General features: G+C 41.7%; 1 protein-coding gene across 1 annotated transcript; it reads right to left on the bottom strand.

Annotated features, from left to right (window-relative positions):
- Nucleotides 1-6,094: 6,094 nt before the first annotated feature.
- On the bottom strand, nucleotides 6,095-25,772 carry Geko (geko). The gene is made up of 4 exons (XM_076785934.1): nucleotides 25,573-25,772; nucleotides 23,290-23,687; nucleotides 19,253-19,385; nucleotides 6,095-6,266 (listed from the first exon to the last, which is right to left on the bottom strand). The coding sequence occupies exons 2-4, from the start codon at nucleotides 23,495-23,497 to the stop codon at nucleotides 6,095-6,097; spliced, it is 513 nt and encodes a 170-aa protein (XP_076642049.1). The 5' UTR covers nucleotides 23,498-23,687; nucleotides 25,573-25,772.
- Nucleotides 25,773-27,493: the final 1,721 nt, after the last annotated feature.

The following is a 27,493-nucleotide window of genomic DNA, read 5'->3' on the forward strand; positions in this document are numbered from 1 at the left end:
AATTAAAACCAGAACGGCAATACAGTCGTCACATTAACAAGAAATGCTTCATAGATTATTAAAATTAATCGCTTCAATAAAGTGAAATATCACGCCCCGATCCGTGTGTAGAATTTACAATTTTACGAGAGATTATACTTCTTTCGTTTCGCTTCTACCAACTGAACAAGATGTAACATAATTTCTTCGTCGTGCGTGGAGCACGAAGTTACGTAATAGACAACCGTCGACAGCTAACCCCCGGGCCACTTACACTTTCCACCCACCTAATAATCAAATAACAATATCACCAACAAACTCTACACCCTGCCGGATGGCTGCTCGAACTGTGTCGCGTCTCGATCGCGGAAGAGAACACTCCACCAATCAAATCACCGGAACCTTGTTCATGGAAATTCTTCTTGAATTCGTTTTTCCGGCCACGCTTCCGGATCTTTCCTTGTACAGTCCGGCGAGTTCGTCGCGACTCTAACCGATATTCTCTGTCGATCGCGGATCGCCGCCTGCGAAAAACGTGGCGGTCGGTTGCTTCTTTGGTAAAAACCCGTTGCCGAGTGTTTCTCCGGGCAAACGTAGCCCGAGCTCGTTCACGCCGACCAAGAGAAAGTGATCGCCCCTTCCCGACGTCGCATTCAAACGAACGGCGAGTGTCGGATTGCGACATTTAGTGCGGCAACGGGGCTCGTACGTGACGTCCTTCCTGAAGCCCCCTTGACGGTCCCGTTGCGTCCTCCTCAAGGTCGCTACCATTTCCCACCGATGCTCCTTCACTCGAAGAAAACGTAACACGGTAGCACAGCAGTGCGCACTTACGCGTCCGCCGCTATCCCCCCTCTTCCTCTACCAATTCCAGAAAAAGAAAAAAAAAACGGGACCAAGGACTAGTCTGCGAGCCTGCCGATCGAAACTTAACCATTGACCCTTGCTGTCGCACTCGCAAGCGTCCCCTACCCTTCCTTCAGTTGAATTCGTCGAATCCTCGCTTATGCGTCCGCACCATGGTCCCGACTGCGGACACTTAACTGTGCACTCGATACATGCGAAAACTTCGAGACAGAAATGTCATTTGTACCGTTTAGTGAGACTATTTCTTAGGGAAATCATGTACTAAATGTAATGGAACGTCTGATGTTTATGATGAATATAGCAAAATTAACGATTATTTGAACAATTACGTGGGTCCTGAGAAACCTCATTCGTTATGTTACAAATAGACTGTGGATTGTATGCATTTATGGCAAAAATGGGTAACCACAATTTAAAGTAGTGGACGTGTTAACCCTTAGCAGTCGAATGGCGACTGTAACACGCCATTAAAAATTGCTGTATCGTTATTCAAAATATTTTTTACGTTATTAAATTTGTTTGTATGTAATAAATTACTAAACACTTCAGTATAGTACGAGTAAATTGCACCATTTTCATATGTATAACATAAAGAACAATATTTAAAAGGGAAATATTCTAGATCATAAGAAATGTTTCGTTTTGGAGTTAAAATAGCTTCGACTGCAAAGGGTTGAAAAGATTTAAGAATATGAGCGTATTGGTTTCAACTTAATAAAATAATTAAAACAAGAAATAAATTTTTATGTCGCTCCTGCGTCTTGTCAAACATTTTTTGTTTTGCATGAAGATCCGCAAAAGAGGGTCTTAGTTATAAAATATCGAATAATAAAATAAAAATAGCGAGCACACGGTTAAGGGAATAGCGGAAAATCAAATAAAGAAAAGGGAGTATATATGATTAGAAGTTGGCGATACCATTTTGTTGCGATAAAGTTTACATAACCTGTGAGAAAGTGAAAGTAGTGATAACCTAATATGCAGATGATACGAATGTTTTTACTATCAGTTGTTTTCCCGGTGATCTCGAAACGATGCCAACGGCTGCTCAAGTGCGATCACGCAGCAACGACTCTGTGAGAATACAATTGATTTCTTGCGTGACGACGGGACACGATAAACGATACCGATTTCCAAGCCTACCTGCTGGAATCGTTGCTCAATGGACGCGATTTTCTTGCGTGGCCTCATTCGGCGCAGATCGGAACCGATATCCCCTATGCACTTTTACCTCCTTGCATAATCAACCTGCCCGTTAAGTCGTCGAGAGACCGCTGTTAAGTAGTTAAATCTATAAACATACATTTTGTCTTATACCCATTTCTTGCAGGTTTTTCTACTGTTCAGGGCTACTTGGGAAATGGTGCGTATTAAATAATCGACATACATTATTGTCACAAATTGCTGATATATGTAAGTATACCGTATAATAATTATATGTTGCAGTTAAAAATAATTTCTTGGTCATGTAATGAATACAGTGAATTCCCGATATAAGTCACTTGCGCGGTTCTGGCGAGTGACGTTTAGACGAAATCTGTGGTTCTCGCGGAACGTTGCATTTGAATGTAAAAGTCACTATCCGTGGTGGTGTGGGTAGTTCCAGTGACCTTTAAACGCGAGGCTCGCAGTGGCTTGTATCGGGAATTCACTGCATTTCTATTTGGAACAATGATGCAACCTGAATACCAATTGTTGTTCTTCATATCCCCAGTTCTTTAACACGTTGAGTGCCAAATATCAACCCCAGAAATTCTTACAAAATAAGTAGTAAAATCAGAGTAGTTTAATTAATGAAACCACAACTAGAACAACAACTATCTTAGCCCTTTTGAATTCGAAAGACCAATAAAATTCGGTTTATCTGGACATCTCATAATAAAAATGAATTTCTAAACCCAGTCAAAAATCAATGTCAATCATATGTGACTGACAGTTAACGTGTTAATGATCTTTCTCAAACATTGAAACGCTGAGCATGAACATCTATTACAAAATTTATTTCCGATGTCTGGTTAAATGATTTCAGTTTAATCTTTCTGAATGAAAATTAATTTCGAGATTTAAAATTTATGTCATCCACGCTTATGTGACATAATTTAGCAGTTTGGCAAGAAAGTCTGTCTCAGAAGCTCGGGAACATATTTCTTTCGGAAAAATAATACTAAAGCACCGTTCATAATAACTTCGGCCAATCGTTATATTAATTGGACAAAAGTTTCAGTATTATGTAACAGTAACAATTTCGGTAGCTGTCGCAATCGCTTATTTATAGTCTAAATTCCCCCGTTCCCGCATATATTGAGTATTCTCAGTGAAGGCCGACGATGAAGCCATCGACTCGAGCAGTTTACAACAGAACTCTCTCCCGAAAATTTCTCAGGCGGCCGATCCTCCATGGAGGTTCTGCAATATCCACGGTGCAGGCAAAGCCAGCCATGGTTTACGTTTTCCGGGACGTTCGTTTCGGTAATCGTGGATTATTCGCGAAGTATACACCGTAACGTCACGACGGCAGTTCGGGGGAAACAGCGGGGGGTCCGATTTCAAGTAGGAAGTCGGCCCTTCGTAGGGCCACCGGGAGGATATTGCGATTTCTCGAATCGCAGAGAGTTGGCAGTGGCGCGAAAAGCGCCGATAAACGAAGCCCTCGCGATCATTTTTGCGAGGATATCGCGCGTCCTAACTGCTCGCCGGGACTCTTGGCACGATCCCGTTCCGGGATTGTTACTCGGAACGCTATGGGAGCGCTTTGGCATTCCGCTTAAGCCGATAAAGGCACCGGAGATTATTACAATAACTTTTCGGCGGTGACGCCGCTTGTAAATTGTCCAGATTGTTTTCGCGTGAAATCCTACGCGCCGCTGAATCGTTTCTTAACCGCAGCGGAAAATCGATCTCGGAGCAAGACGCTACGATTCAGAGATCGAGACGTGCAATGCCGGACGAAAGAAAGTTCAAAATTGCAATTTCGGTGTGGAAAGAAAAATGCAAAATTAAATCTCGGACTCCTGCGAGTTTCAGGACTACACCGACACATCGCTACAGCTTTCATTCGATATAAGGCGATGGCTTGGGACCGGCTTCCGTCGTATTTCGGAGGAAGAAAAAGAAGAGGGGATTTTCTTATTTCGAAATGAAAAGCGTCGTCCTATATCGGAATGAAATTGTACATATCGACGGTTAAAAACTGTTGGTCAGTGTTATTATCGTTTCGATTCAGCAAAAAGTGCCAGAATACAGTGTTTATTCGATATATGTCCCAAATGCCTAGCCGATGAAAGTCCTAGAACTATCCAAGAATCCAAGAATCAAAGAATAGTATCTCCTATTTGATATATGTCCCAGGACCCGAGTAAACGCTGTATTTGCTTCGTGGCCGAATATTAGTGGCATTAAGGCAGAAAATGGCGAAAGATTGTAAAGGCGGAATAATGGGGAACACGGACAAAGGAAACGTTAATGAACTGTTGGACGCAGCAATGCTTATCGGATGTACGTACACGAGATCCCGATGGATTAAACGCGCGACAATAATGGCGACAGAAAGTGTAAACTGTTGTCGCGCAAATTAGTTGGCCCTTTCTGGTCGTAGCTCGGCGAAATAATTGCGAGAACCGGGCACGAACGAAAGGAGCCATTACCTTGACCACTTTCGCGAGCATTATACGCTCGCAAAATATTATACGCCGATGGTAAATAGGGGTTACTTCGTTGAAATCAGTTCGAGCGTCGGTAAATTTCCGTAGAATGGCCATTAGGGACGAATCTCGAGAGCGCAGAAAACGTTCCGGTAATTGCCGGGGAATTAATAAAGGCGACCTCTCGGCCCGTTACGTAACGCGAGACGGAGAAATGGAATCGTGAAAGAGAATTTTTATTGTTATGCCGTGCTCGAACCACGAGGGAATTACGGTCCTTCGGCCTTATAGGATCGGGCGAGAATTAAAGTGATCCGTACTTTATTTGACAACGTAGCCGTGGACGTGTTTTCGGACTTGCGAAGTCGTATATTGTAATCGTTCGAGTGAAAATAAATGCATGCAGATACTCACACGTCTTTCTAGATTACTGTTCAGAAATTATTTCTTCCTCGACTGGTTCCAATTTGCGAAAAATCGTCGATATTTAAACTGTGATAACATCAATAAAAATTTAATAAAAATAGTACAAAACTTAACCTGCTCTCATTTTGAAGCTTGAGACGTCTAATTACCATTCATTTTGACCTCAGACAATTTTGCAAGGTGAAAAACTGCAGGGATGTTTTCCCTCGGAAATATTACCGATCGAAACCTCCCTACGAACATTAAACATTTTTCCAGTGTAAGAGAAGAGCTTTCAGATTTTATATAAAACGATTTTTCGACAATGAAATCGTGCATACGTGGAATATACATAAAATATTTGTGTCCTGGAGACCATTCTAGCAACAACGATGGGTTTCAAGCAATGGGAACATGTTTTTATAGATGCTTTATTTTCGAAGAACGTAAAATGCGTAATTGCATAACATACAACGTAATTGCACGCTTCGGCTGGTGCAATGTACATGCAACACGCAGAAATATAAAGTTGAATATTGAGTTCAAACGGCACTGGATACAATTACGCGTGGCTTGTGCCAATAAATAGTGGTCGTGAATTTATATTTGCTCGTAAAACGCGAGCAAATCCCTAGAACACGTTAAACATTATTTCATTCTTCGAGCGCAGTCTAAAGCTATCTTACGACGATTGACAAATGTTAGCTTTATCCAAGAATGTAACCGTTCGATCGCGTTATCTGACGCGTACACATTGTGATGGTCGAGTATAGCGGACAATCATTAATAAATAACTCAACTATACACCTACAATTTCTCTTAACAATTAGATTGAAAGATTTTATCAACAATTTCGTGATTATCAGTACGTAGACTCAACTACTCAGAAGTACTTTCCCTTCCCGTCACACGTTATCGCATTTTATTAACAAAATACTATAAAACAACGCTTTTCGAAAGACTCCCGTGATCTCAGTAAATAGAGATCCACGTGTAGCGTAATGTGAATATAAACAAAAGTTTATGACGAAGGCGTTAATTTCATCAAGATCCGTCGATCTTATCAAGATCTAAGGATCTCAAAAAAAAAAAAAAAAACAAAATGTGTTTTTCGAGATTCGACAAGAAAAACAGTCCTCGATATCACAGGCTTCGTTGTTATTCTCGGGTTCTGTACAGACAGCTTCCAGGGTTCTGTCGGTTCAGCGCAGTCGGATCTTCTTCATCATACTCAGCACGCTGGAGCCGGGCAGAGGGCAGGACGGGAAGAAATTATGACATCCCTGACCTTCCAAACCGGATATCAATTGACCCATATGAGCCGCGAAGTGGTATCTCGAAGGTACTTCCGCCAGCGTGCTTAAGCTCGTGTCCCTGGAACATTTTCATGAAATATTTATTAGTTATTCTCTCTCATTCAATAACTGTACAGGGTGTCCGAAAATGTACCTCCTTGAAAGGAGTAATTCCCGAGGTCATTCGAAGAAACTTTTTCCTTTGAGAAAATCTTCTCAGTGGCTTTGTTCACGAGTTATCAACGAAAAACACGGACCAATCAGGGCGCGGCTACAGTGGACGGACTCCGGCTCGGCCAATGCCAACGCCTCGCTCAGCGGGGCCCGCCACTGTCGCGCGCTGATTGGTCCGTGTTTTTCGTTAATAACTCCTTAACGAAGCGGCGGAGAATATTTTTGCAAAGGAAAAAGTTGCTTGAAACGACCTCGGGAATCACCCATTTCAAGGAAGCGCAACATTTTTGGAACACCCTGTCTGTACCCTGTATATAGTCTATTCAAACAGTTTCTTTGATCGAGTTGTAGAGTATACTGTATGAAATAAAGTCAGGGCGTTTAACAGTGGATGCAATAGGAGCTATGTAATTTCCGAAATGGAACCAATCGCGACCAGTACGTGGGACATGGTATCGAGGCAAATACTCTTGGCCGTTTCGCAAGGCTCGTGTCGCGAAACGTGTTTTGAAAGAGTGGTGTAGCGCGGATGAAATCAACGTCGCTTTCGTAACGGTTGACCATGATAAACTGGTCGCGGAGCGCGGCATATAAGAACAGGAACAAGGCGAGTCGCCTTTTACTTTCGATATCGACGCCAGTCGGTAAACAGGCACCGCGGAATCCGGTCGCGCTCGGCAAATTGGCTGGAAATTATACCGACGCGACACCTTCCTCCGATTCCAAGCGACGACGTGCACGCATCCGCGCTATTTCAGGAAAAACCGGAAGAACATTCCGAGCTTCCTCAGTCTTCGTCCACGGAAGTCTTCGCGGAACCAACTCCAACTCCAAATTTGTATCATTGACACTGAACCTACCACGGCCGGTCACATTGACCTTTTCAAACTTCTGCGTACAATTTTGTACACACAGCATGATCACATAGCTACTTATCTTTACGACTTTTCTTAACCCTCCGTCGGGCGCAACCAATCCGTTGTTTTGTCTTTTTATTGTAATAAATGCTTAGAAATTGCTTTCGCCAATGTTGTAAGCAAATAGAATAATAATGTTTTTATTTGAGTAAAATATGTGTTTTTGTAAAAGTGGCATATCACGCACAATGCGCCCGATCCTGTTCTCACTCAAATTGCGCCTGACTGAGGGTTAAAGTATGTATACAATGTATTTTTCAGTACTTATTTCTCGTTTTATTCTTTTTTCCCCAAGAAGTATATGTATCTTGTCCTACCTACCAGTCAATTTAACCGCACGAGATAATATGGTGTTTACTCTTCTAAACCTAAACAATCAGTATAAAAGAAGAGCTATTCTCAATGTGGCATGGCCAGCTCAAAATAGATGAGCCGTCTTATTGAATGAGACGCTTTCAAGTTACGCTCGTCTCTGGTTGATAATATTGTTTCATGGCAAATGCATCCGAACCGCAAAGGTGGACGACACAGTACAATTTTGTAAATCGAGGAGAGAGCATCGCAGTATTTTTTATATAATTGAAATTGTATGAAAAGAAATTTGTATCGTCATTTTATGGAAGTTGTTCATCTACTGATTCATTCAGCAATGAATTCACTGTTATCTACGTTTAATGTATTAACAATAACTTTTATTAAGGACCGGTCATTTAGCCCACGCACGGCAGGAACAGGTATACAAGAAGTGTCGGTAGGTTTGGTTTTAATTAATTTTCACATATTAATCCGAATATCGAAAACCGGGTTTAAATTGAAAATCCGGTTTCCAAATTCTAGATATCGACAAACCCTATTTGCTAATAAGTAACACGAAGCATCGTTGCCCTTTTCTTTCAGTTCATCAGTTTAATAACAAGACAAATACCGTGAATTCTCGATATATGTCACGGGTCTTGCCAGCGTCGTGCTATGTTCACACTCCTCGGCGTTCAAGGCCTTTCGAGCTTCGCGGCCCGTCACGGGGTAGTCCCCGCGGTAGTGGGGATAATTCTGCGACGTTTATCATCCAGACCTCGGCGACATATATAGAGAAATCGAGAAGCACGAGTACTTCCGGAAGTTGTACCATCAGCGAAGCATTAACCCTTAGCACTCGAATGGCGACTGTAAGGCGCCACTAAAAATTGCTGCATCATTATTCAACATATTTTTTACATTATTAAATTTGTTTGTATTTAATAAATTACTAAACATTTCAATACTCTACGAGTAAATTGCACCATTCTCGTATGTATAGCATGAAAAAATATATATAGAAGGGAAATATTCTAGGTCGAAAGAAATTTTTCGTTCTAGAGTTAAAATGGCTTCGAGTGCAAAGGGTTAAGAACCTTAATTACGTCCGACAATGTACTCTTCCGCGTCTGTATGTTGAAAAAGCAGACCAAAATGTCAGAAACATTCCACCCAACTAACAAACGAACTCGTTTCGGCACAGGTGGGTCCCACAAATTTCTATTGTCATTCAAAAATAACGAAGCACTCCGTAACACCGCGCACGTAGCAAAAGGAGGATCACCCTACAACAGCATAATCAAGCGTCAAAGTCTGAACTTTGCAGGAGTCTTCAAAGAACAAGGAAACTCCCCTGTTCATTTTTTCTGTAAAAGAATTCTCGACGCCGAAGAAGATGGAAGGAGGGGAGAAGGATTTCGCGTCTCGTCGCGGGAAACACGGTCGGAAATAAGGGAGGGTCCCGATCCTCGAGAAAAATGGTGGCGGCAAGGCAGGAAGGAGGACCTCGCCGGCAAGGAGCAGTTTCGTCACGCATGGCTCCCGAGGAAGACGCTCGCGTTCCGGCCGCAAAAGGGAAATCTCGGCCGTTTCGAGCGTTTCGAGCGTTTACGAGCGGGAGCGCGCTTCGGGCGCTCGATGTCCGCCGCCCGGAACACGACGAATAACCGTGGAACGGCTTCTTAGCGTTTCCATCTTGATCGGTTTAACCGGGAGCGATCTACGATCCAATAAAAATCGGGCTAGCCCGGACCTGCGTTTACGCAGGCATAAAAGTAAATATAAAGCTCGAATCCTTCCGGGACATTAACCGCGACGAGAGGTTCGCTCGCGATACGATTCGCCGCGGCCTCGTCTCCCTTCCGACGTGGCCTTCACTATGAATTTTTCAGCTCGATTGTTTCGCGAACCTGTTATCCGATCTTTCAATCTACAACCAATTGTCTAGGTCTATCGAGTGTTCCTTAACCCTCGCGCCAAAGGGAGGATACACTCTGCCACGATACTGTAAGACGCTATGGAAAACCAGACAGATCTATGTTAGAAAAAGAAATTATTCTTTTCTACTGTTTGTTATACTCGAGAAGACTTACTGCAACGACATATTGTAATTAATGTTTCTCAGAGTTACGAACCTAGATCAGAACGGCTGAATTATCAAGCATTAACTTCCTATTAACCACGACAGAACTGTGTACAGTGAATTCTCGATATTTGTCAACAACTTGGGTCTTGCCAGCGTCGTGTATCGTGCAGGAGACACACCCGAGCCGTGTTATGTTTACACTCCTCGGCGTCCGAGTAGTGGAGATCATTCCGCGACGTTTATCGTCCAGGTCTTGGCGACATATATACAGGAATCCGTGTATGTACAGAGACAACCATTGTTAAGTAGATAAACCGAACGGTGTCAAAAGATAATTTAGATTTTAAGAGTTAATGATGAACAAGCGATATAATAGAACATGGTAAACTGGTCGTGTAACTCTTTTTCAAAACATTATTCTTCAATGAATTTTTAAATAAGTAAAAAATGCCTGTTCTGATGCTTAAACATTGAGGTATAATTGAAGGAAAAATTTTGTCATAGGAAAAGGTTAGGGAAACCGTAGAAAGCAATCATTTCTTTTCTATTCACATATTATCTTCATTTTTATGCAATTTTTATTTAATTTTGTGACATTTCCTTATATCCCCTGTATTTCTCGATTTTTTATGGCTCATCTTAAAGAAGGTTTAGAAATTTATGATTTCCTGACGCTTACGTTAATACGTGTATTAGCAACCCAAAGGTTGCTTCGTTCTCCATTTTACACATGTGTTTAGTGCATAATAAAGTCGACGAGACATTAATGAAAACAATAATACTGTTTGATGACCTCTAAACACAGGAGTTGAATAACCTTTACAATGGACAATTTTTCATGACTATGAAAATTGTTTATTTCGGCAAAATTGTTTTGCTGTCATTGTGTTACACGTTTGCGGACGCTATAAAATTCCTCCTCCGCGTACGAATGCTTTTTTTTATAGAGGCTCGCAACTACAAATAGAAACAAAGTTTACAAAAGCTTTTTCGTTATTTTTGTACGACCAGTTCTCCCCTGAAATGAATTTCACTGTACACTCGCAATGCTCGTGCAACTCTGTTTTCTAGAGGGAACATTGATTGCAGTAATCCTTTAGAGGCAATCCATTTACGTTTTAATTAGTTAATCCATCGAATGACAAACAAACACGACATGACAGAGAGATTTAGAGATACGGTGACTGACAATAATATTCTGACACTTTCAAAAGCACGGTGACTTTTTTTAATATTGAATCGTACGACTTGCATTTTTTTTGAGAGGTTAGTTTACTACTTGACGTGAAAAAAAAATTGGAAAAAATTGAAATTCGGTCGGAATTACAGAGAAAATACTAAAATTTGTATTTCGCAACTTTTGTATGTGGGCCTTTGTTGAAAATTTAAGAATTAAATTTTTTAGATCTGTGTCAGGCATACATATTCTGAAAATTTCATAAAAATCGGTTAATGCTCGTTGCAATGTTGACCAATTTTGATAAAATTTTCAGTATACGTAGGATTGTCACAGGTCTAAAAAATGTATTTTAAATTTTAAATATAGGCCCACATCAAACAAACTGTAAAAAACAACTTTTAATATTTCCTCCGTAATTCCGAAAAATTGCAATTTTGTCCTACATGTTTTTCACGTCGTATAGTAAACTAAGTGTTCTGGCTTCTCAAAAAACAAAAAAAAAAAAAATCGAAGTGTTATGGTCCAATATCAAATAAGTTATAGTCCCTTTAAAAATATCGGTATATTGCAATGATTCACTGTATATTTCGGAGCCGTAGCCCGATCGAATTTTATCATGCGCCGCGTGTGTACGGATAATCTCGTTGTTGACGAGTCAACATCATTAAATCGCTATTAATCATTGCTGGGCTCAGCCGAAATATCCTCGAAATTAGAGCTGCCATCGGTTTAATCATCTTCCCGTTGGAAGCTGCGTATGTATTACCGTTATTAATTGTCTATGGATTATCTTTGTTCATCAAGTGGCGCTAGCGTATTCGATAATGAATAATTTAGTAATGAAACGTGCACGAACATTGATAGAGCAAGGGCTCGGCGCAGGCAACGCTCTCTGTCGAAGCGTTAATTAATTGGACAACCGGTGAATATGCACCGGCTATCTCAACGTTCCGTACTCTCCATGAAAGCTTCGCTATATATATATATATATATATCGGTGGAGTATTTTTTCTTAATGAAATTTGGACGAAACGCCGAGTCGACGGCCCGGTCCACCTGTTAATTAGAAACGTAACAAAAAAAAAAAAAGAAAAATGTGAAGGGTACGGAGCGTGCGGGACTTAATTGCTGTCAATTAAAAGGGCAACGCGCTAAACGAAATTCACCTTTTCAACCGGAAGGGAGGAGTGGAGTGGCCCGTGCAATGCCACGGGTGAACATAAAATGCCAAGTCGCGGCCACCGTTAATCGTTCAAGCGACGCTGTCATTTCAAGCGGTAATTTAGCTTTGACGTCTTAAAAGTCGCGAACGCGAAAGCGGAAAGCGAAGGAAACGAAGAGGAATGCCGGTAAGTACGGATGAAGTTCCCCCCGACCGAGGGAACCGTTTCGTCGACTCTCGAAATCAATTAATAAAATGTTCCCTGCGCGGGGTGATGAAACAAAAATAAGCTGAAAATTTAGAATAAAATTGTTTCACACGAGGCTTTGTTTTCGAGAAAATCGACTTTGAACATCCGTCCCGTTCACGTGCTCAGCATGAGCTGCTCATTGTTCAGTAAGAAAAGCGTGGTGCGTGTCCACGAGCTCTATTCATAATTCGAATTCATATGACGATCATTTCATAGTAGTTAAAAGTGCATGTTCATTGGTCGTGATGCGAACGAATGAATATTTCCGGACGGAAATCGCATAAAATGGAAAAAATGTACATCCATACCGTTAACCCTTTGCACTCGGAGCTATTTTAACTTTCAAAATCAAACACTTCTTCCCGTTTGTATAATAAAATATACGGTTGACTCATCAGAGTCGCCATTCGAGTGCTAAGGGTTAATAATCAATATTTTATGATTAGCACTCGTATCTTATTTATTACACGATAAAGTGTAATATTTGTTTGTAAAAACTATATAGAAAAGATTGGATCAACGACCCGAATTAATTCTATTTTTCTTATTCATTTGTGTAATTAAGGGTGCAGATGTTAGTTAAACTTTTAAGCACGTCCGCAACTCTACCTCCCAGGTACGGCGCGCTCGTCCGCAACTCTGTCTCCCAGGTACGGCGCGCTCGTCCGCAACTCTGTCTCCCAGGTACGGCGCGCCTGGTCGCAAGGGCACAAAAGCCACTATAGTGGCGTTACCGTTCAAACTGAAGCTTTCCACGGAAGCCACTATAGTGGCTTACCGTTCAAACCGATGCTTTCCACGGAAGCCACTATAGTGGCTTACCGTTCATACCGATGCTTTCCACGGAAGCCACTATAGTGGCGTACCGTTCAAACTGAAGCTTTCCACGGAAGCCACTATAGTGGCCTACCGTTCAAACCGATGCTTTCCATGGAAGCCACTATAGTGGCCTACCGTTCAAATTGAAGCTTTCCACGGAAGCCACTATAGTGGCTTACCGTTCAAAGCGATGCTTTCCACGGAAGCCACTATAGTGGCGTACCGTTCAAACTGATGCTTTTCACGGACGAGGTTAAAGTCGTCGAGGTTAAAGAGGTTAAAGCCAACGCATTCGCAGAAATTAAGAGAAATATCGACAAATATGTACCATGTACTTGTACAACTCATGACACGCTTTTTATTTAGATTGAAATCCTCTTTTCGACAGGGCTACGTCATCGCCAGAGGCTGGAAGACTACGCACACCGTGAGTGGTGGGGCACACGTGGTTCCAAAACGCCCGAGGCGTCGTAGAAAGTTGGAAGATTGAATAACCCGTGAAATGGAAAGTGGCAGATTGTTACAGCGCGTTCGCTCAACCTATGTTCCGCTTTCTGGGCTTACATAAGAACGGACGAACTTTCACATCGCACGTCCACGCCATGGTCTTTAAAGCATCATCGGCTCTTTAATGGCCGGATATGGCGGCGACGCTGGCTAAACAAACTCGGTGCAGCTAGGATAATTCATGTCGGTTCCGTTGCTGTGTTTCTCCGAGCAGCGAAAGGTCTAGCCGGTGAATGTCAAGCATTCCTGCTTTCTAGATAAAAAACTTCAGATTTGAATGTACAGTGGGAGGTTAGGTTAGTTTCTCGTGAACAATACCTCATTGTTTCCAATCTACGTTATTTATAAACTAAGAATATTGGAAACCGAAATAATATTGGAAAAATAATCAATATTGCCGTGAAAATCAACTTGAATTAATATCATATTTGGTGATATGATTTTAAAAAACCATGAAGTGTCCCCTGGCATAGGGCACAGTGAAAATTACTAATAATAATTTCCAACGATCGATCAATCGACAGAGTAATTATTGCCCCACATTAAAAGTTCAATTCTATTAATTTTATTATTTAATATTAACGTGCAATCCTACATCAACAGAGTAATTATGGCCGTACATTAACCCTTAACGTACCAACGCCGCCATATAAGCGGCATGGCACTTTTACTTACCGGGTCCAATGCCGCGTATATGGCGGTCAAAATCAAATTAATTAATAATATAAATATTTAAATTTCCACAGTTTCTCTTCGTATGAAAAATAGCTTGGACCTGGTGGAAAGTCAACTTGAAACACTTCCGGACCGTTAGGGGTTAAAATCTCTTTTATAAGAAATTACAGTCATCCTATTTTTTAAAATGTATTTTTGACCGCATACTATGTTGCAGTTGGCGTCCGTAGAACAATGCTAAAATAGTTTCGAAGCAAACTTTTCGAGGCAAATGCACGTCGTTAAGGTAATCATCGAAACTAGAGCCGACGGTAAAAACGGCATCTCGAACAGGTGAAAGAGAAAGCGAGTACATTCGTCAAACAATAAAACACAACGAGAAGTTTTTGTTGGTCCGAAAATTGTCGGTCCATAGCTCACGTATCGTGAAATAATTCGTTTTTTAATGAGTTTAGAGCGGACAGGGTACACGGGAGGTTTCGACCATTAATTTTAGAGGCCTCGTCGGATATCAAGCAAACAGGAGCAACACTCTATTTGATATCATGTTTAAACAGACGCGGAAGCCAGGGAACGTTGAATTCGATATCAGGACCGACGCGACGCGGGATGCAGCAGGCTTCGTCGCAAAATTGGATGGCGCGCATAAGCGGCCCGTGTCCCGCCATGTATTCCCTGGCCAGTAACGTCGATGTTAACGTTCGTCGATTTCGAGGTGGACAGCGCTCGAAAAACGACGGCGCCGTTGCGATGCACGCTCAAAATTGGATGACGCGGGGACCGATCGCGCGACGTATCTCGCAATTTTCGTTTACGATAGAGGACAAAGCCCGCGAGCGCGCGCGCAATCCGCCATATTATTTGGATAATGCGGCGCAGCGGCCGCCTGTCGCGGCCATTTTCCTCGCCGATTAAAAGCAAAGTTATGTTAAACCGGCCAAATATTGACTCGACAATGCGCACGGCCGGATCGAATCGGTTTGTTTGTGCTCCGCGAAATCCCGGCGATCGCGAGACTCTGAGCGCTCGTTTCAACGCGAAGCGGCGCGGAGCGGAGCGGAGCGGACCCGCGGTAATATCGCCGGCGTTATTGATTGAAACGAAACTGCTCCGCGGGATTTTATGAAATGCGAATCGATCGGCAGCGATACAGACGTCCGAGCGTTTTCAAATATTTCGAGCTATTCCGCCGTCCCTTCCAGCTACGCGCCGGAGCCAGCGATAAAAGCTCGCGAGAGGCGCAGATCACTGACATTTGTCGAGATTGATTGGCAATGCGATTTGCAACGGGAAATTTCGACACAATTTCGGGGATAGTGATCCATTTGACGGTTTGATATTCAGACATCCGCTGTATCCTTGGTAACGAGGGCCGGGAAAACAAATATACGGAGAATGAGTTTTAGTTGAGAGGTATCGGAGAATTGCTCGAAACTGAATTCGGTGCGAGTTACGAGGTTTCTCACTGGATTGCCGAAATTTATGCGAATTTAACCATTTGCACTCGAAGCTATTTTAACTCCAAAACGAAACATTTCATCGGACCTAGAATATTACCCTTCCACATATCTTTTTTCGTGTTGTACATACGAAAATGGTGCGATTTACTCGTAAAATACTGAAGTATTTAGTAATTTATTAAATACAAACAAATTTATTATATTTTGAATAATAATACAGCAATTCATAGTGGCGCCTTACAGTCGCCATTCGAGTGCTAAGGGTTAAAACTCGTGAAAGAAACAATAAACAAAATTTTAATTTCAATATTTACCGGCTTGGATGAATTCACCTTTCAACCGGGGATGACGAGTTAACTCGTCGCCTATCACCTGTCGACAATCTGTCATTTTCTTCTTGATTCAATCCTCACCCTATTGTATCATGATATCCGCAATGGCATAAACTATAGCGTACTTTTACGTTGATCGTGGCAAAATTTTTGTCATGTCAATTTTATTTGTCTGACGTTACGTCTGCCCAAATATTCATGGTTAAAGAATCACTCATTTCAAAAATTAAAACCAAAATTCTTGTGCATTCAATTTAAAAAATCGATATTTCTTATTTTCATTATGAAAATATTCTCCTAAACATGTTCACTGAAATTCGAAAAATTAAGGCGAATTTAGCAAAAATTTCTTCATTTCGTTACGTATCTAAATAATATTGGACAAACGTATAAAATAAGTTTGAAAAAGTTCGTAAATTTTTAGCAGTTCATACCAGTCTCCTTCCTTAATTAGTCGGTATTCTGTTAATTTCTGCAAATTACACAAGCTGTATAATTTTGCAGAAATGCTATTTTGTTGCCACTTTAAGAAATTATGTTGCTACAAGTGCATACAGATTCACTGTTCCGTTATCAGTTTAAGAAATTATGTTTGCAACAATGTGTCAAGGATGTGCTAGATGGGAAATATTTGTTTTGACTATAGTCACTTTTATTCATTGAAGGAGTCCTCTTACCGAGTCCATTTTGCTGCAACTCTAAAAGGGGAAGAATCTACAATTTAGTTTCAGGTGTGAAAAGGTGGTACGTGTGCAGGTAAGGTTGCGGTGAATAACCTAAAAAAGAGATTGCCGTTATCTGTTAACACGTACCACCAACATAACATTATTTCTAGCTTCATTAGACGTTGAACAGCGCACTGTTGACAGCGTGTCGCATGATTTTCACAATGAGTACATACGCGCTCTACACATGTTTCAATCTAACTGTCACCAATCAGAGATTTTAACGCGTTAAGTGGAAAATGTGCACAATCATATTGACTATGAAATAACTTCCTGTTCTCTTTTTTAACCGGCAATTTGTCGATAACAATAGCGAACGAACCTCAGGTTAATTTGAACAATAAGAATAGCTACTAGCAATAATGAATATGCAAGAACGGAAGTATAATGTGCAACTAAACGCGTGTTAGAACAATAATTGAATTAGAAGCATGCCGTTCTTCATATCTACAATTCCTCAGATAAAAGTTTTTCTTTCCATGCAAAACCGATATAACGTATGCTAATGTATACAATTTAATGCAGTAAAACGTAACAATTTATAGTCTTGCGCGCGAAGAAGCTTGAATATTAATTGAATGTTACGTACTTACGAATTACGTAAGTGACGCGCTAGACAATTAATAAATGAATTACAATGCCGTTGACTTTTTTAATAACTTTCCAGAATCAATTTTTCCCACTTCTCTTCGATACGTTGTTTGAAGCCATTCGACGGTTTGAGATTGTTTGATATTTTCGTATACTAGTCTGAAATGATTTCTCCAATTATTTTTAATGATTTCAAGATCGGAAGATTTTGATTAATTTCTTTTCTAACAAATGTGAAACACAAAATGTTATTACACATTTTACTATCATGTTCGATACTGTTATTTTCTACTAATACTTACATTTGCATTCGTAGAATTTTGTGGAAGTCAATATCGTGGACAATATTTAGCACGTTGTATATGTAGATATGCAAAAAACTAGTAACGTTTAAAGTTTCCAGACTGAGTTTCCCCACTCTAACTTCCCCTTCTACGATTCCCCCACGCTTCCCCCACGACCCACGTGACGCGTTTCGTCCCTGTCGCGCATGCGTCGCACTGTCACGTGACTAATCCCGGTACTGGCAGAGAGGGGGCAACTTTTTCCCCTCGAGTCGATTCCCCTGATCTGGCGACTCTGGCAATGACATGGAAAATGTTTTTTCTACTACTATTGAAAATGGAGAAGACTCAAATTCGTATGGACTTATTACATGAGTACGGATTAGCGTGCAACGCAACGCTATTAATGAGCACACGGTTTAAAAAATTCAGAAGACGAAGAGGAGGCACGCGGGCGACCTTCTTTAATTGACAATGATGAACCAAGGGCTATTATAAAAAAAAAATCTAAGGCATTTCGGGGGGGTTGTAAAAGAACTAAAAGTTCAAGAACAAAAACCACAATTATTTGTGGATGAATCTAATGCAATAAAAAAAAATATACAAGATGAAAATGAATACAGTTAGGGTAAGGGACCGAATTACTGTGCCTATATTAATTACTCTTATTTTTCAAGCATGCTGAATATTAGAAAAAGAGATATACAACATATGTATTAACTGATTTTAATGACAAAAAATGAATATCTCTTTTTTAATGTGCATTATGTTTTAAAAATAAGTGTAATAAATATATAAATAGTACCCCCACAGTAACTGGGTCCTCCACAGTGCTGGGGGAAGCGAGCTTCCCGGTCCCCGGTGATGTAAGATTTTTTCTGTTTCGTAGCGTCTCGTAGAGTGATTTCGAGTGTGTTACTGTCAATGACAATCGAAAGTGGAAAGTGAAAGTGGCGAGTCAGGGTCCGAGCGATGAAAGCGCGAGGTCTACGATCGCCTTGGGTGCCGGCCGTAAAAATTCGACGGCGGGACGCGAAACTGCTCGATCATCGCGGGCTTCGAGTGTCTGCGTCGATCATTTCGCCGAATACCTCGTAAACGTTTAACAGCGTAATTGCTGCGCCTTTTGTCGCCGTCCGGATCCCCTTTTCTTTCGGTCGAGAGCGAATCGTTCCACGGAATCTGTTCACTTGAAACGTTGAACTACATAGTTCGCTACGCTTTGCAAAAATCGAGGCACCCGAACGTCTTTTTCCAATTACTTTCGAGGGAACGAAGTCGGGAGAAAGCGGAGAAAATGCACGTTTACTTCGCGATCGAGAACCAGGTCGTTCGCGCCGATTTGGCGTTTGTTCTTCTAGTCGGCATTTTTCGCACCAAGTGGCCGAGAGAATATGCAAATTCAGACCTGAAGATGTGAAGGGGAAAAAGAAATTTTGAAGAATGTTTGTGCGCGGTTGTAGGAAAGATCGTAAGTGAATGGTACAGTGTAGAAAATGTTTTCAGGACTCGAATAAAAACTTTTACAAGATTATTTAGGCATTGTAATGGTAGTTATCTTTTTCCCGCACGGTGTCGAATAGATAGAGTCATAGTTCGTATCATTTACCTGATCAAGTTCAGCAATGACCTCTCCATCTCGCTCAGCTGATCCTGATGAACGGACGAGGTCAACTCGCATATCAGCTTCGGCAGGCAAGCGGTTTTGATCGTTGTCATCATCCGGGCGCGTCGTGACACCGCTGCAAAACAATCAGGAAAAGCGCATACATTTTTGAGCTTGCTTCTTCGGGTACACAGCTAATCGCTAAAACTCTTCTACGATCTATAAATCAAAATTTTCCGTAATTGAATCGCCCGAAGTCAGTTACCCATACACACGCGAAATTTGTATTTAATGAACTCGATCGATCCATTTATAAAATGTCAATTCTGACCTGCTGCAACAAATTAACCAGTCACATGTGACTGACAGTGATTTTTTACCAGGTTTAGACATTCGTTTCTTTGTCACATATCCAGGTAAACCGAATTTTATGAAGATCTTTACAATTCAAAAGGGTTAAAACTACATCCCCTCTAATACATTTAAAATTTCTAGTTTCACTTTCATTAATTAAATTACTCCGATTTTGTAAGAATCTCTGGGAATGACATGCGCCAGCTAACGCGTTAATGACTAGTGGTGTTTCTGCGAACATTTAATGTGAAACCTGTGCGCAATCTAAAGTAAAATCAGCAAAACTTGTTCTAAATACGTCCATCGTTGGTTATTAGTCTAATTAATTTTGGAGCGTCAGAATAACGATCTCTGCTTTGTTTCTTTGTTGCAGTCCGCGAACGTGCTAATTAGCGCGCGACAGTAGTTCGTGACCGGCACGTGCTTACACGCTTAGCGGTTAAGGAGTTAATTAGTTCGTCGGAGACTCTACATCGGAACCAAGAATGTTTCGACCAACCTAATCACACGGTATAGGTGTTTTCCCACCTCGTTCGAGTTTCACGTTCTTCCCAAGAACATCCGGGGAAGTTGTAAAAAGTACTTTCTCACAATAGAATCTAAATATTTTGCGGAATATTTCAATGAAAAATATGAAAACTCGGGTCACCGCCCCCGTTCTCCCTGCATTTATGCAAACGGGGGTCTGTTCATCGTCAATGTCTCTTTTATGCATCGATAAAAATGATCTCGCCAAACGAAACGCTTCCTCGTGCAGAAACATAACGCGGGACATGTTGGCACAAACTCTGCGGTCGTTCAAAAAGAAAAAAGAAAACTGGTCAGACCTGTTCGCCGTGGAAGACTGAAGGACGGTGACGATAGTCCTCGCGGATCATGCCCAAAAAATAGAGCTGCACTTGCAGACGGTGTCCGAGGGAAAAACGGGTGACGCGGACTCGGTCTTCGGCGACGTTAAGAGCCAAGGATAGTCACGTGACTTTTGTAGAGCCAGCAGGTCGGTAACTGCTGCATAATTTCCGTTCGCAGCCTTCAGCCACTGACTCAAGATCCGTCTTGGTCTTGATCCGACGGGTCTTGAGTCTGTGACTAAACTTGTCACATTTTTCGCTCTGTATTATCGATATTATGAATTCTGACGCCGGAAAGCTTTATTTCGCAGAGAATCAAGACAAAATACAGCTAAATTTGTAGCTGGAGATATTTTCTAGCGCGCGCTGCTCTCGATTTCATCCAGAAAACTCATCCAATGGCATAAAAATGCTTGGATTCCACGACATACGCATCGTCAATTTTTGGCCTACTTCTAACGCTTATGTTACCAAATATCTGCATAATCTCGTCAGCTGATGACCAGCGCGCGCTAGATTGAACCTTCCTCTTTCGAACGAGCCCTTTCCCAGCGAAAAATATTCTCATATAAGGACGAAAAGTTGAGGCACGTGAAATCATTTTTCGCCGATTTTTGTCGGTAACGTGGTCACTCTACTTTATCGCGAATCTACGGAGTCTCGGCTCTTAAGCGCCATTTTTCTCGGATAGTGAAACTCGGTAGGAGAGATAGCCAGGGACGGGGAATAATCGATGCAACTCGCGTGCACGCGTGAAACCCTGACTCGCGTGCGGACGAGGACGCCGAGAGGTCGCCGCGACTATTGGACACCGAGGAGCCGGTCCGCGACTTTCGAAATGCATTTTCTAGCTCAACGAACTGGTTTCCCGAGGCCAAACCGACAATACCAGTCTATTCCTCGAGACCCGATCGCGGCACAATAGATCGAAATAATTCTCTGCTGGTACTGCAGGTTGTTTTCACATTTTCTTGAATTATTTCCCAGTCGTGTGCTCTTCTAACCTTTGCCGCGTTCTCGATTTCTTTTTCGTACCAGATTATTGAAGACGTTGTGGACCTACTATATCCAGTTCACCATTCGGAGAAACCTAACAATAATTCACCTCATATCAATCAGCTCAAAATATGTGGGTTACCGGAATGGGGTGGAAATTGAATCTGACTGTCAGTCTATTTGGTCGTTGCATATGAAACGTCCGATAAATGTCCTGTTTATGAAGTAATAATATTAGAATTTACAGGTACACATAACTCCTAGCTTCAGTTTCTATTTACGTAGCGAAATTTACTTTTAAATACAATTCATTTCAACACCATTCAGTGTTTAATCAAAATGTGGTAGTAAATGAACGCGCTGTCAATTAATAATAGAATAAGCCCGAAAATAGTGATGACAGTCTTATAAATGGGGAACGTGAACGACCAAAAAATTGAATTTTTACCGCAGTATAATTGAAAAACCATTTTTCAAAATCCATTTTTGCAAAGATTTCAAAGCTTACAATGAGCTCGGGGCGTTATTGATACGCGATTCCTTTTTACGAAATTGTAGCAGCTTAAATGTCGATAATTTTTTGAAAATGAGGAATTTAATGCTCAAACACTTTTCAGAGCTATTGTTCGATACTACAAGCACTTACTATGATAATAAAGCCTTTGATCCCACAAATTAAGAATCTTTGAATCAAGCAATCAGTCTCTAAAAAGTTGATTATACACATGAAAGTCAAGTCAGTAAGGGTAACGAGAAGAAACAATGTGACAGCTAATCGAGTGCAACAATATCGCAGTGGCATTTTTGACATAGTTAGCAAAGAGAGCACACCGGTGTTTTGTTTGTTTATCCCGACTCGTCTCCTTGAAAGGTTTGCAAGTTCAAATGTTTTCAATTTTTTTCAAATTTTTTCAAATTTTTTCAATATTTTCTTTCATCCCTCGTAAAGTTTAAGTAGACATTTCGATAAGTGTGAGTACATTTAGTTAGTATGTCGTTGCTTCTTCATTTCATCTTATCAAACTTTTACTCGTATCGGTAATCTATTTTTAATTGGCACACTAATTACATTTATTTTCTTTCCCTTATTCTGTTACTTTATTTCCCCATCGACTTTCCGTATTGACCATAATTTCCACTAGGTAAATTCCATAAAAATGCGCACAGCAATGCTCGGTAAACACGTCAGTAATATTGTGGGATTTTTCGATAACCAATCGTCACGGTTGCGACAGCTGATCGTGCTCCGTGAAACGATTACGTAAGGATCGCGTTGAAAATATGCAAACTGGATGGCATTCACGAGCATGTTCGCACATAACCACGACGAAGTCGCATACGATTGTCGTTCGAATCGTAAAACAGCTGCAGCAACTGTGTCTCTGGTGCTCCGGCCCACGATGTATGTTTCTTTATGCGAATTTAAATGGAGCAATGTATACTGACGAAGCACTTTGAACAAATGTCGAGCTCCTTCCGATTAAAACATTCTCGACGCAAACAGCAAACAGGAAAGTTCAGTTACCGTCACGATTACCGTGTTAATTTCAAGAAACAAATTAGTCTCGGTGTTCTCGTAAAAAATTACGCTTCTCGGGGAATTATTTCTTTTTCTTCGCGAGATTTTCCCGGTATCGGTGGAATACGAGTATTGCGCTTTGTATGACCACACAGCGCTATTATTGTCGTATAAGAACGTAAGAACCAATTATGTAGCAGTGTTAGTTCGTTCGGTCTGAGCGCACCAGAATATTCCACTTCGTAACTTGTGTTATTTCACTGTGGCATTTTTAGTGTTTGCACTTTGTTGGAGCTTTGTTAGTAGCACTTTTCCCTTACCAGTGTCTTTTCCGTTGTCCTTTTTGGTGACGGTGTTGGAGAGGCGCGACTCGATCGGAGGGCCAACGGGACCCTTGATCGGTTCGGTGAGATTCTGTTCGGAGGTCCTGCCGAATATCGTCGAGACCAGGTAATTATAATCGGCGGCGAACACGAGAAACATCCCTAGGAATATCACCAGACGGACCGTGCTCGTGTCCATGACCATGCTGAGCGTCCTTGGCGGCCTCCGGCTAATGTAACGTTGCTGGCAACGCGTGCTCGCGTCTCTCCCGTCTGCTCCGATCGACGATTCTCGATTCACTGCGGCCTCCTGGCCGATTCCGAGACTGGATCGGTACGCCGCGACTGGATCTGGCTTTTGAACTTTAATTCTCCACGTGCGGCCGGCTTTACACCTACACGCATGGATACGTTAATCAACGGAACACCGCGGGTTATGCGGCGGAGTCGCTATTCCATTTACATAAATCAGGTGTGCCAGATGGGTCGACGATCGACCGGCTGGTTTCATTATCAACCGCGAACGTTTCGGCGCGAGCGCCATTGTTATTGCACTCCGCGACGATGCTATAAGACTGGGCTGGCCCACATATAAAAAATATTCGCTTCTATTTAACCAGTTAGCTGCGGAGTTTAATTTTAAAAGTCCCTCACCGGCGCGGAATTGAAATCAAGCAGGCCAAATGCCGCTATTTTATAAATTCTACGAAAAAAGTAAAGCAAAATGAGAAAGAATTACATTTTTGTTCAACAAGAAATTAACAATTCGTTAACGTCAATCGCACGGCAATAGAGTTTTGAATTGACGTGTATACACGTCGAGCGCGGTTAGCTGGTTAAAGAAATGATGCAATTGTTAATTGCACGTGCAAGGGTTGCACCTAAAAAAAATCAAAGGGCCTGCGAATGCTGCGTTTTTCGAACTACTTATGTTTCTCTTTTGATATATTTCTTTACATGCATTATTAACGGAGTTATGGCCTGAAACGATTGAGTGGACCACCCTGTATATATTTTTAGAAGGATGAAAAACCTATTAAACCTACTAAATTTTCGCGCGGGATAATTGGAGTGTTACTGACTTTAATTAAATTCTTAATGAAGGCAGAGAATCTTCTCCGGTTAATAATTATTTTTGCAACATTTTGTGCTTCATTAAAAAATTATAAACGTAAACACGGCATTCGAAGTGCATTAGCAACATTTTACATTTAGTTTGTTTATACATGTCGTGTTAGCTAACCGAGGTCATTGAAGCTATCGATATTAATTTTTTAGCAGAACCATTTGTAAGTGTTTGGACTTTGTGTCGAAACGGTGCGATTGTTTACAAACGAGGAGTGTGCAGATACGCACTTTTACATCCGTAAAGTAATTTTTGGCATCTTCAACCTGGGACACTATAATGCACTAAATTTTATTTTGTGATCAAGAATTTCTTTCCAGGAAATCCACTTTGTCCAAGCATTTTTATCCACCGTTGGACGAACTGTGATTCTATTGCACAATAATAATGACTCGGTCGCGAGTTACGTTCCACAACTGTTAAATAACAACGAAACGTTAGAAAAGATTAATGCAACTGATAACACGGAGGTAAATTCCATTCGAGTTACCGATTACTGTAGAAGAGAAAGTTCTGCATCTGCGAACTGTATTCTCTCAAAAATCTGTAAAAATGCGATCTTGCATAAACATCCGCAATTCTCGTCGTCTGTTATGTGTAATCAGTAGGCTGCGGATGTCCATACACTTGCAGCACACTGCACGAAACATAATAAGACACGTACCGCAACGCACTTGCTCACAATTTCCACGTTACGTCAAATATATCAAATTCATCTATAAAAAGTAATTTTACATCCAGTATCGATCTTCAGAAATTCGCATCTAATTGCTCATTCCGCACCTAATATTATGAAACGACTTGAACTGCATACTCCAACACAATTTTTTGTAATTTCCACAGTCCGCCGACTATACGGAAATTCTTTCCAAGCAAAATAATTTTCTGTTCATACTAGAAGATCCTAAAAAGCTTTGTATTACAATCTACCCGTTTTTTTTTTTAAATTGACGATCACCGCGTACGCGATCCACAGCGATTGCGACTCATTTTCCGTTTCTTGCTCCGCGGTTTTGCCGAAAACGTCAATTACGCAAAGTCCCGAGGGATGGGGGGGACCGTTGCGCAATGTTCGCGGCATGCAACACCTTAACCCAATTTTTTCTCGTACCCAGAGACACGCGCGTTACGCGTGCCGACGAAACAATACGTACTCGTGAGAACCATCGAAGGTGCAGTGCACCCGCAGACTGACAGACTCGCCGCTTTCCGACGCGAAGACGTTACACAGCCGCCTTGTACTCTCGCTTTCCGTTCGCTTCCACTTTCTTCGGCTTACTCCGAATCAGCAGAGCTTCCTTTTACTTTCGAGCGACGTCGCATTCCCGTGCGCATAACAATGTCATGCTCGGCCGGCAAGGCACGTCTGAATCTGAAACTATCTCGAAAAATACCCTCTCGACGGAAGGCGGGGAAACATATATCTTCTCGAATCAATACGATTTCTCACTGTGATCGATCAGAAAATACACACACACACACACACTTGATCGTCGGGGATCACTGGCACAGGTAGATATCCGAGAAGCTCGTGTGCCTGAAGGGTACAAGGGAACGCCCTTGGGAATGAAAACTGATAATAGTTGCACGAGCTGTAATGGAGGATCGGGACCGATCGCGATCGCGGTCGTGGATCGTGTCGAACGTCGCGAGTCTGACGTGCGTCCCCGATGGTTGAATTCGCCGACGCTGCCGCCGCGGCCTACCGACGTCGTGGAATGACTGTGAATGATCCGAAACCACGGCTAGCGGCGGACCTAACGAGTTGTCAGTGAAAGTTGGACACTCGCCCGCAACTCGCCGCGATTCGATCGGCCGATCTCGCGCCGCGCCGCGCCTTGTTCCCTCGGTATTGTGAACCGCTCTGCCGAGAACTGGTGCAACCCAGTGGTAACGCTGATCCGTCGAAAATAGAAAAAAAGAAAAAGTTCAAGGATCCTGCCCGCCGCTCGATTCTTTCGCAACGGTAAACCGATAGCCAGACCGCCGAACTAGCGACCGCAAAAGTTGCACAAACTCGGGACAACTTTCAAAAATAAATAGCGCTTCGCGGTAGACCTGGCTGGTAATGTTATGCCGCAGCACGAGAGAATAAGTTGGATTTCTTTTTATTTGCGTAGCGTTGGGTTTTTTATTTTGGGGTCTGGGTTTTTATAGCGAAAATTTGCAATGGACGGGCGATCAGTAATTGTGTTGATAAGAATTAGACGGGATGTCCCAGAAATGTTGTACTTCCTTGTAATGGGTGATTCCTGAGGTTAATTGAAGTAACTTTTTCCTTTGCGAAAATATTCTCCGCCGCTCCGTTGAGGAGTTATTAACGGGAAACACGGACCAATCAGAGCGCGGCAATAGCAGACGGACTCCGGCATGGCGGCAGATATTGGCTGAACCGGAATCCGTCCGCTATAGCAGCGCCCTGGTTGGTCCGTGTTTTTCGTTAATAACTCGGTAATAAAGCCGCGGAGAACATTTTCTCAAAGGAAAAAGTTTCTTCGAATGACCTCGGGAATTACCCTTTCAAGGAAATGCATTTTTTGGGACATCCTGTATAAATATATGATCTCAATATATATTATCAAGGTCATCCACCTGACCTTTAAAAGGTGTTAGCCGTCGCGCGTTTCATCTTAAAGAGGTATTAACAAAAATATATCATGCTGCTACCTTGCAGTTTGCCTGTGTTCAAGGACACGAAATAATCTTCAAAAGATTTTAGACGTCGCTCGTTTCATCTTAAAAAGGTATTAACAAAAATATATCAATGCTGCTATCTTGCAGTTTGCCTGTGTTCAAGGACACGAAATAATCTCGAAAAGGTTTTAGCTGTCGCTCGTTGCAGCTTAAAAAATTGTTAACAAAATAATGTTCATATTTATTCTCTATAATTCTCATATTTTCATATTTCTTTTATTATAAATCTCATCTCCGCAACAGTATGCACGATTGGTTAACAGTTACTGATGTTAGGAGTTGGACAAGGTTCTTATTTTATTTTGCAATCTAGCAAGATAAAAACTATTTTGAAGATCCTCAGAATTTTTGGTGGACTTTTATATATCCATGAGTACGTAT

The sequence above is a fragment of the Halictus rubicundus genome, chromosome 3, assembly GCF_050948215.1.
Source record: "Halictus rubicundus isolate RS-2024b chromosome 3, iyHalRubi1_principal, whole genome shotgun sequence".
Lineage (NCBI taxonomy): Eukaryota > Metazoa > Arthropoda > Insecta > Hymenoptera > Halictidae > Halictus > Halictus rubicundus.